This window comes from Anabas testudineus, chromosome 18 (genome assembly GCF_900324465.2).
Source record: "Anabas testudineus chromosome 18, fAnaTes1.2, whole genome shotgun sequence".
NCBI lineage: Eukaryota > Metazoa > Chordata > Actinopteri > Anabantiformes > Anabantidae > Anabas > Anabas testudineus.
Window position 1 is genome coordinate 30374203 of NC_046627.1, and position 11512 is coordinate 30385714.

At 38.8% G+C, this 11512-nt stretch overlaps 1 protein-coding gene across 1 annotated transcript; it reads left to right on the plus strand.

Annotated features, from left to right (window-relative positions):
• The first annotated feature begins 5450 nt into the window (after positions 1-5450).
• cd248a (CD248 molecule, endosialin a) lies at positions 5451-9687 on the plus strand. The gene has a single exon (XM_026353505.1). The coding sequence runs from the start codon at positions 5687-5689 to the stop codon at positions 7964-7966; it is 2280 nt and encodes a 759-aa protein (XP_026209290.1). The 5' UTR covers positions 5451-5686; the 3' UTR covers positions 7967-9687.
• Positions 9688-11512: the final 1825 nt, after the last annotated feature.

Consider the following 11512-nt stretch of genomic DNA (forward strand, 5'->3'; position numbering starts at 1 on the left):
AGAAATGTCCTTTTCCAGTAAATGGAAATATATCAGGAGAGTCCAGCTGTGAATCATCAGCTTGGAAATGCAGTAGCACATTAGTCAGCATAACAAGATCAGAAAGTGAATCCCTTCACTGTGCATTTACATTTAGCAAACACATTTATCCAAAGCCACTTAAAAGGGTACAAAGCAAATGCAGGGTAGGCGTAAGGTGGTCTTGCCTAAGGACCACTAGTGGAGGTAGGTCATAGCTGGAATTCAAACCCCAGTCTCCCGCAAGGAGAGCGGTGATATTACCACTACACTATCCAGCCGTCTACATTTTGTGTAAACTGTTTTGCCCATGATATTAAGCTTTTACATTCATGAACTCATACCAAGCATGATTATAGTATAATGAATTAGTGTATTTAAAGAATAACCTTTAATTAAAGTATATTATATATAGTATATTACCTTTAATAAACATTTACTTTTCCCGTAACAAACACAGTACATAGGAGTTTGGGGTCTGCATGATAATGAGTGTGAACATTTAGGTACGTCTGATTAATGAATGACATTCTATTAGATACATTATGGGTTAAGATGCAGTAGGGAATAAGGAACACTTGAAAATATTTATACTGTGCTAATATTAATGCTTATGCTATGTGTGCTAATTTGCATTCTATGTGTAGTGTGGGGGACTGGAGGATCTACGATCCATGGAGTTAGGGTTGGAGATCTGATGAGGAACGAGGAACAGGTGCTAATGGAAGGGAGCTTAACTAATAAAAGACTTCACATGAGGTGCACGTCATTGTGCTTCAGTTCAGGTCTCTGGTAAGTGGTTAATTTGAGCATTATTGTTAATATACCATTTTACGTCATTTGTATTTTACAAACAACTGGTGAAATTCTATAGGGAAACTGTTTTAAAAATTGTACAGCGTGGTTGATTCCTGGGATTGTATGGTATAGCATACATCTTGGTATGGTATCAGAATCAGAATTAGCTTAATTGGCCAAGTTTGCAAAGAACAAGCAAGGAATTGGATGTGGTCTGACTCAGTCTTTTGTACCCTCTGGTTGCATGAAACATTAATAACATACACTTAATTGCAATTATTTACATAATATACAGTACACTATATGCTATGCCATACAATTAGATTTTTTAATTGAGTGCTGGTTAATTGATGTTTCATTTGTATAGTGACTTGTAAGTCCAGAGAGTTTCCTGGGAAAGGCATAACTTAGGTTTTAGGTTGCTGGGTTTTTGTGGGGACTTGAAAGCCTGATATTTGACAAAATTGTAATTATGAGCGTGTGTCATTCATATATTTAGTTGAGAATGTGACATTGATTTATTTAATTCTGATGTTGTAAAACTAATTTCAGTCAAGGGCTGATTATTGCCCACTGGGGCTTTAATAAATATTTTTAGAGATTTTTCTGCTTTCTTATTAATATTATTAGAAATTAATAAAACTGTTTGTAACTGTGCTTGAACTGAACTTGACAGGGTTTGGGGGCACATCAAGGCTACATATGCTAATATTATATAGTACTGTGTTTGTAGGTTACCTTCAGCAATAATATTAAATATTAAGCCAAAAGTCGACGCAGGTGGGAAGAAGGAGCAGTTGGATGAGTCTTATTTTATCTTTTCACTTAACCTAACTAACCCAAACTCAGTTGTCTTTGTGTGTAAACTCAACCAAATGGTAATGTTTCCACAGCTATAGCTGACTTTTTATGTATGCTTTCATGATGATTGTCAAACCTGCAGGTGCCATTATTTCCATTGTGTCAAACAGTACTACACCTACTACTACATGTGAAGTGTGAGGCATCAAAGGATGATGAGTTTTATTTCAAAATGGCCATGAAACTAACCATCACTGGAGTGATACAGACAATAGATATTGAGGGGAAGCTAAATCAACTCCATATCACACTGTACATATTGTACACACCTGTAACCACGAGCAACAACTTTAAAATCCTGGCTTGTATGTTACATAGATTTAGGTTTCCTCTTACTCACTTTAAACTTTAGACACAGTCATAGATATGCACTCTACTAATGAAGTGTGGAAAAATGTTTTTTAGAATACTTCATTTGTGATCTTTTAGGTGTTTTATGTTTTTCTAACTGCCTCAGCTTCTTCTTCCTTCCTCTTTCGTAAATGTGATTTCGATCTCATGTCTTAAAACATCAGTGCACATCTTGCTCAAATCAATTTCACCTAAGAAACATACTGTTGTTCTTGCATGTCTGCCTTTTTTTGGTTTTCAGAAAAGGTCAGCTTAGCTCAAACTAGGATACATTATGTATAGTACATAGTGTTTTTTTAAAGGAAGCACATAAATATAAAAGGTGATGCAGCTTTCTGACTTTCATTTGCAGATAATGTTTGTAAATCGGTATTTTAATTTCTAATTCTAAGTAGTATTAATTATTATTATTAAAAGCCCATGGTGATTATACAATATACAGTATGACAAAACAATCTAATAAACCAGTTTCAAATTGGTTAATAACACATTAATACCTTCGCAAAGCAAATATTTTGTTTTTGTTATGTTTATATTCCAGCAATGCATTTCAACTATAAAGTTTTGAAACATCTTCTACTTCCTCATAGCCAGCATGATGCTCTGCATATTTATTGTAATAAGGTTACAATTGTATTCCTGTCTGCTTCTGGCTACATTAGACACTTTTAGAGAGATACATTTATGTGTTTTGTGCACCATTATAATGAGACTACTATTACTGTCCAGAACTATTAAAGTAAAACCCAAGTTTGTAATAAACCAAAACAGTCCCACACACATAAACACATATATAAATAATCCTGTGAGAACTTGACCACTGACAGGTCAAATGTGGTTCATGTGCTAAAGACACATTTTTTTGTGAAGTCATCATGTGCCTGTGTGTGAATGAAAGTTCTATGTGCACAAATAACCTAATAAAGCTGCCAGACTGTCATGCACCCTGCCCACAAATACTGTTCACAGCAGCAGAACAGTTATCTTGTGATAGCGACCCAAACGTGGTATTTATGCTCTCTGCTCTCACACTGGGAACCATAGAATATTGATGGATGCTGTGTGTGTTAAAGGAGAGTTATAGTCATTAAACACCATTTAACCTCAAAATATCACATACTAACAGGACGGCCAAGCCATGTCAGCTAGAGTGAGTGATTTCACAACAGGGGGCAAAATGTCCTACTTCACCTGTGGTTTGAATTTCACCCAGCAGATAAAGTGTCAGTGAATAGAATGTGTAATTATATATATATATCAAGGTGAAAGAGCACTAGGAGAGAAATTCACATATTTCCATTTATTGATTTGCTTTGCAACTGTGTTCATTGTCTGCATAGTCAGGGTGGTACTAAATTTTCAAAATGTAATTTCTCATATATACAGTACCTTTTCTAAACAACACAGTTTTTTTGCAGAACAATTATGTTTCTATCTCAGATATTTTTTTTATTTCATTAATATATATTATTATAAATATATTTAGTTATTGTCAGTCCTTTCTAACATAGTCATATTATACATAATCTGGGTTGTCATCATTATTATTATATTGTTATCATTGGACTTTACTGAAGTAGATTTGGATGATTTACAATTCCAAAAAAACTGTCTTTATCTGCTTATATGTAGCACCTCTCTGAACCTCTATCTAAAATGGCTGATTTTAGCAATGGTTCATTTGAGCTTCAACCAAAACTGAGAACTATCCTGTTCTTCTGCTGGTTCCAGAGGTTGCACAATCAAACAATACCTTTTAAATTTTATATGGTTTTGCTCATTAATCACTTGACATGTCTTCAATCAAAAATCCAACCACATATGTTTGAGACAGAATTAGATCCAAAATTTAACAGTAAACAGTGTCAAAGAAATATTACCACACCTAATTTGCATTTTTGAAAATTAAGGTTTTGGGAGATACCTGGTACATTATGTTGTTGAGAGGGGAGGTGCTGATCATATAAAACAGACCCAGATCCATTAGCCTACATTGCAGTTCGCATTCCAACTTATGACAGACTGTTAACGTTGTGCTTCCTGTTACTTTTATCATATAAACACTTGATAAAGCTAGTGATAGGTCCACTTAGGACAGGAAAAAAGAAATACCTGAAATATTGAATATGATATGTGGGTGTCAGGGAACTGATATTGATTTGTGGGAGACTGTTTTCCAGGAGAGGTAGGATATCTTTTTCACTTTGACCGATGTATCCTCTCTGATGATCATTTGTATGAAAACAATCACAATACAGCATTTTTTTTTTTTGTTTGTTTGTTTAGGGTTTTTTTTTTTTTTTGCTTTTGTATTGGGACTTCAGAGCATTCGTAAGTGTTGTTTTCAGAAGTTGAGACCCCAGATATCTTTTTTTGTCTGTCTGTGGTACAGTACATCTCAAGAAAGTAATAAAATACCAAATTGTATATCTGTCTTCCTTTTTCCACTCAGTGAAATACATTTGATGTAGTACTCTACTTTCACAGGTGTTTATTGAGCAAGTTCTCTTTAACTTTTTGTCTTTTGCTGTTTAATTGTGAGGTGCACGATACACTGTATGGAGTCTCAAACAACAGTCAGTTGGATTTATTGCAGACAGCACTTGTGCTACCGCCCCACCCCACATTCTCTATTCCTCAGCCTCCTCTCCCAGACACACACACATTTAGACCCTCTTCCCTCAAACTCCCTCATTGAAAAACACATTACAGCAGCTTGCCTTGTTTTCATAGCAAATCCAAAGTCCCTCTTTCACACCAGTGACTTTAAGAATTCTCCTTACTTATCTAGTTGGAGTCGGAGGAGATCATTGTTTTTTTTTTATGTTGCTGAAGTATTGATATCTTATATTCTAGTCTTCAGTTGTTGCTTGAATAGTATGGCAAATGTGTGGTAAAAAACAATAGCCAAAGCCAGTCCAAAGCTGGTTTCTCATTCTTGAGATCAAACAAAGAGACGTGCACTTTAATATATAAAGCATTGTCAAATGACTGAGTAACTTGATAATGCATATGCCTTCTGGAAAACCTCATGCTGTATGGAGTCAACTGCTGCAAAACTCACAGTGTCAAATGTATTGAACTCTATGTTAAGAATATGCTTTTCTGAGCTGTACACCACTTAAAGTTGAGAGAAAATGTTGACAAAGACAGAAAGAGGAATGCACATGCATGTGCATGAATGGGGCTTATGAAAACCATATGACATGCTCTGAAAAAGAAAGAAATGCAATGTGCTGAACCTCCCCCCATTTTCACACACATACATATAGTACTCCCCACCCCCCTTCCAAAAACATACAATTCGTTTCGTCCCTTTTCTCCCCTCTAGCCTGCCCTCCTTCTTGCCATATTGCCCTCCCTCTACTCCTCTTCCCTTTTCTCCCCTCCCTCCTTGCTTGAAATCTTGGGACAATCTACATGCACTCAACTCCAGCACAGATCCATTTCAGAAGGATCGAGTGAGGAACACAGACTGTGGAAAAAAATCAGGGTACAAATGAAGAAAGAAAAGTTCAGATAGAGAAGAAAAGTGAGCCAGGAGAGAAAGACACTTTGAAAGAAACGTTAAAAGGCAGGGACATAAAAGTGTATAGAAAGTCAGGGGAAGAGACATTTAAAGAGTGGAGAGATAGACAGTATTCAGTTTTATAGAACAATGGGCTCCCTCATATTTAGTGCTGCTGCTCTTCTGTTAACCTTCCTACTGGCTTTACTCTTTGAAGTTTCTTCAGTACTGTGCCAGGACCTGACAGAGAGGGATGCAATATGCAAAGCAGACGGCTGCTATGTGGTCTATTTTCAACGCAAAACCTTCCTGGATTCATGGAGAGCCTGCAAAGCGAAAGGTGGTAACCTAGCTACCATCAAACGCAAGGAGGAGGCAGCCACCATCGCCACTCTTTTTTCTACTCTGGACCTGCGCAACTCACGAACCAAGGTGCGGGTATGGATTGGCCTGCAGCGCCAGCCTCGTCAGTGTAGCACCACACGTCTGCTGCGTGGTTACTCATGGACTACCGGTGACCAGGACACAGAGTATTCAAACTGGCAGAGAGAGGACTCCCCAAGTATGTGCTCAGTGCCACGCTGCGTGGTCATGGACTACAGTACTCAAGAGCCAAATGATAACTTAAAATGGCTGGATGGACCCTGCTCAGTCCCTGTAGATGGGTATCTTTGCTATTATACTTACAAAGGAATGTGTCCTGCCTTGTGGAGTGAAGGAGCAGGCAATGCCCTCTACTCAACACCATTTAACCTTCTAAGTACACTGCTAACTCATGTACCCTTTGGAACTGTTGCAACTGTGCCCTGCCCAGCAGGCACCCAGGAGGAGCAGTCGGTTTTGTGTACGTTAAAAGAAGATGGCTCAGTGGGGTGGTCAAAAGAATCCCCCATCTGCTGGGATTCCACTGTATCACACAACCGTTGTGACAAGGATAACGGTGGATGTGAGCATTTCTGCAAGTTGGATGGTGCTCACTTCTACTGTGAATGTGCCAGTGGATATCAGCTAGCAGATAATGGGCAGAGTTGTGAGCTGTCTAATGTTTGTCAAGGAGCTCCCTGCGAGTTTGAGTGCCTGCCCCTTTCAGATGGGTACAGTTGTGCCTGCCCTGAAGGATACATGCTTGCACCAGATGAACGTAGTTGTCTGGATGTAAATGAGTGCTTACAGAGTCCTTGTGAACAGATTTGTGTGAATGCTCTGGGTACATTTGAATGTCGATGTCTGGAGGGTTACTATCCAGATGATGAGGGTGTATGCAAGGATATAGATGAGTGTATAAATGATCCGTGTGAATATAAATGTGAGAACACCCCAGGCTCACATATCTGTCACTGCCATCTGGGTTTTTCTCCAATGCCTGAAAACCCTAGCCGATGCCATGACACTGATGAGTGCCAGATCCCTGGGACCTGTCAGCAGATGTGTGTAAATTATGAAGGTGGATTTGAATGTCACTGCGATGAAGGCTATGAACTCATGTCTGATCAATACTCATGTCAGAAAAGAGGAGGGGAAGGAGATGACCAATCTCCTGTCACCCCTCATTTTCCTTGGGTTATACACCAGCCTGGATCTCTATGGGACCCTGTGGATTATGACTGGAACCCCCAACAAAGCCACACTGACTGGCCTCCAGAGGAAGATCAGTTTGTGGACAGGCTGACTGATCCAACCAAAGTTGTGAATTCTGATGCCATTTGGGTGACCAGTGCTCCACAGAACCCTCCAACACATGTAGCTGCACATGATGAGGAAGTCATAGACACTGGAGGTGCAGACTGGTTAAAATGGGACCAGATATCTCAGTCTGAGTCTCAGTCTGAGCCTAACATCATTTCCACCAGACCCTCACCCACCACCAGCTACACCAATACCCCAGACATAAATGAACATGACAAGGAGGAGACCACCACAGCTCTTCCCTTTCTTTCCACCCCCACAATCTCTGAGGGAGCTTGGAATTGGTGGTCAGATACCTCCAGCCAGGAACCAGATGATCTAGTCAATATGCCTACAGATTTCAGCAACTACAATGAAGAAGATAACTCCCACTTCCCAGTGGAGGATTTGGGGCAGGAGAAAAAGAACTATGTGGAGATCACACAGCCCCAGGACCCAGGTCCTCCCACCAAGCTTCCTCCTTCCCAGTCACCTCTGATTAAGGCTGCAGAGATTGACGATATTGTGGATTCTGTCCAGGAAGACCGAGGACAGAAACAGACCACCACCGGGCTCCTGGTGGGTCTCCTGGTGCCAATCTGCCTTATCATTGTGGTGATAGTGGTGCTGGGCATTGTCTACTGCACCCGCTGTGCTGTTCAGCCACGCAGTAAGAATGCCTCTGATTGCTACCACTGGATCTCTGGGGCTCATGATAAACAGGGAGCTGCTAACCCCTCAGTAGGGGTCAAGACCCATGTTTAGACGAAGGGGGGAGAATAGCTGTTATTTACATTAACAGAATCTCTTTTAGAGGTAAGCAGGAGTAAATAATGAACCTGGAAACAAACAAACCAAATGTTTTTCCCTCTATCACTGTGGAACTGCCCACTCTTTGAACTCATTGGGATACTATTGTTCAACAAACAGAAGTGGAAAGATACAATAAACATCATGACTATACTAAGTCATACTATTACTATGTGGTACAAATAGCTTTGATAATTCATACACTGACCACACAGAACAAGATCTGATTGCGCCATGGTTGCACTAAACTACATTTTTATAAACTATCACCGTCTTCAATAACAGTGTCAAAAAATGTACTATTATCTAAGAATAATGTGGGTAGTTCATTCTTAATGTCAGCATTTCACAGCTGGAGCCAGATTCTGCTTCGGTCTTTGGTAATCATTTTATTGATAGCATAGGCATTCTGTCTTTTTGAGACAGCAAAACTTGACTTGATGAGGTGTCTTTCATGAAAAATCCTCAGGCTTAGTTCATTTTATCAGCATATCAGAAATAACTGTTATCGTCAACTGTGTCAAAGGGATATAGATGTATTATTAGCTCTTATCTGCTGTGGGTGAAAGGAGACACTAAGCAAATATCGCTCTTACAGAAAATATATTCTGCACTCAGATGATAATGCTAGGAAAACAATGATTTCAAACCACTTTGAATAAGTAGAATTGAGACCAAAACGTTTCTTGTATGTTGTGGTTCTATTGTATTTATGTTTGTATCATCTATTTTTGGGTAATGTACAATTGTTATAATTCAATGGCATACCTTTTTTATGTACCCCATAAACCTGGTGATACAAAGGGATTTCTGCACATAGGAATGTTTTTCCTCATTCATGTTCAGTTTAAGAGACTTCTCCTTTCTTTGACTTTTTTCTTTTCTGAAAAGAGGTTAAAATGCAGATGTTCATCATGCGCAGGAAATGTTGGAGCTGGTAGCTGACATCAACCTTGACCTCGATCAAGATGCCATCTGTCAACCTTTGTAACTCTTATTCATATGTCTGCACTAGTAGGTCATGTCTTGAAACAGTCCTGAAATGTTTTGAAAGCAGCCTTGGATCATATCAATATGTGTGAAACTGCAATCAGTGCAACACTTTGCAATTGCTGGTGAGATTTCAGCTGTAACGATTAAAGAATACAAAGGCATCGTAAAGATTACAGAACTCAAATTACAGAATTATAAATAAAACATGGGAGGAAAGCTACACTGTTTTGGAGACAGAGATGTTGGGTGTATGAATGTTATAGGCCAAAGTAACAACTAATTATAGGCACTTCCACTGAACTGCTGGGGAAACAAAGTCCACATTCACATATGAAGCATCTTTATTTTATTGGTCGGAATATGAGAAACAACTGATTTCTACTATTTTCTGTTACATGTTAAAAACCTTTTAATTAAAAACTATGACAAGGGTTCTGCGTGAATACATTTATTGAACTTTTCAGTGCGTTTCATGGATTTGTTATAGGATGAATTTTAACATTAAAAAAATGACCACTAAAGCAACTTAGAAGCTAAAGCTAAAAGAAAGCTAGTTCGATGTAACTGAACAAAACATTTTTGTCTCATTGCATATACTACAATTGTTTTTGCACTTGAAATGACATCATTGCTCTGACCATGGGATATCTAGATTCACTTCCTATGAAAACTTGAGATATCAGTGTGGGCAGAGGGAGGGGTGGGTGTGTGATAATATGGAATTTCAACCATGGTCCTCATAGGACTGACTGTTTATAGGAAGAGTTTTATACAGAAAATAAAACAGGATATGTGAGCACAGTCCCACAGATGGTAAAAAAGCATTGTAATTGTACTGACTAATGGAATGTGCTGATCAAAAACAGGCTCTGGCTCTGTGAGTGGCTCTCAGAGGGGATGTCACTCACATTCTGACTCACCCCCCCTGACCTATATTTGGAATTTTGTCATCCCATCTCCAAGCTAGTATACAGACACAATCCAGCCATTAGTGAGTCGAGCTGTACTTTTCTCTTTCTCTTGGAAAAGTTGTCTAAAAAGATGATCAGAAATCATTCAGCTGATTTTTATTACACAATAAATACTTTATTTTGAAATAGGTATTTCAGTGTTTTTCTACATATTTTTTTATCAGTAATAATAACATAGTGCTCACTAGGATATTTGCCAAGATCTGGGAACATGTCCAACAAGAAGAAATGTTAGACAATCAGACAATCAGAATATCAAAGAAACCTCCAGCTGGCCAAAGTTATCTGGGGAAAACAAAGCTGAAGGCTGCAATTATGCCTAATTATCCCTACCCCCAGATGTGTGTAATTGAACAAAGGTAAAGGAAGCAATCTGCTGTAGACGCAAAACATTTGAGTTTGACATAAAAAAAAAACCTACATTTCAGATAGCACCTTTTGTTTGAACCCATCCACTTTCTATGAGAACAAAAGTACTGGAACAGATAATAGTTATATGAATAATATATTTTTATATATTAATATATACTCCATCAAGCCTGTGACCCACTGACAACAGCAAACTGTTAAATATCTTCTGTGTTGCTTTTTTCTCAAGAAATCCATATTTCAAGTAGGACTCCTGGTACTGTCTGTTGAATGCAGCTTTCTTTTTCTGTGATGTAGGCTCTTCTTCTATCCCCTTATTGGCGCTTTTACTCTGCGCAAAGAAACTTTCCAAAGACATTTGTTTTTTGTTCATTTTGCTTGCTTGGGGGATGTAGGTAGGAGATGTAACTGAGGAAGTAGTATCTTGACATGCATCATGAGTGAGTCATAGACAGATATGGAGGAGAGAATCCGGTAAGTTTCCAGTATTCCAGTAAGTATTCTTTCTGTGCAGGCCGGTATCAATTGACAGGTGCTGGTCCGCGGCCCGGGGGTTGGGGGCCCTGGCTCTATAGGTTTTAAGTCTGGACATCGACTTGGTCAGTCTGATTTCCTTCCCTTTAGGAACTCCTTTGTCGTTTTAGCAGTGTGTTTTGGTCATTATCTTGCTGAATAATATTAGATCTCTCAATTGGTTTGATTGCGTCTGTCTTTAAATTGGCAGACAAAATGTTTCAATATACTTCTGGGTATATTTTGCTCCTGCCATCATGTGTTACATCATCAATCAAATGCTTTGGATGGACTATAATGCAGCAATGTCCTGCTGTGAAACAATATCCTCTGGCCTCTGTTTAATATCCTCTGTCTCCACATCCTCTTGATCTTGATGTTAGACATGTTTTCAGCTGAAGAAAGGCCTGATAATCAAAAATAAAACTAGAAATGAGCCTCCATGTCCCTGCTGTTTGTCTAAGTTCTGTCCATCTGCAGCTTCCCTCTCACCATCAGTTTTTATGAATCAGAGGCAAAAAGTATGAACCCCTTCACCATGCTCACTGTCTCCCTTATGTCCTCTGTTTTTCCCGAAAAACAAAACACCTGCCATCAGTTTAATAACTGGCTGAGCTATAATAAGCTGTCAGCATTCAAACATGGTTAGTGGCTA

What these genes read in the sequence shown, in the direction of transcription:
- cd248a (XM_026353505.1), top strand. Translation starts at nt 5,687, where the DNA reads ATGGGCTCCCTCATATTTAGTGCTGCTGCTCTTCTGTTAACCTTCCTA.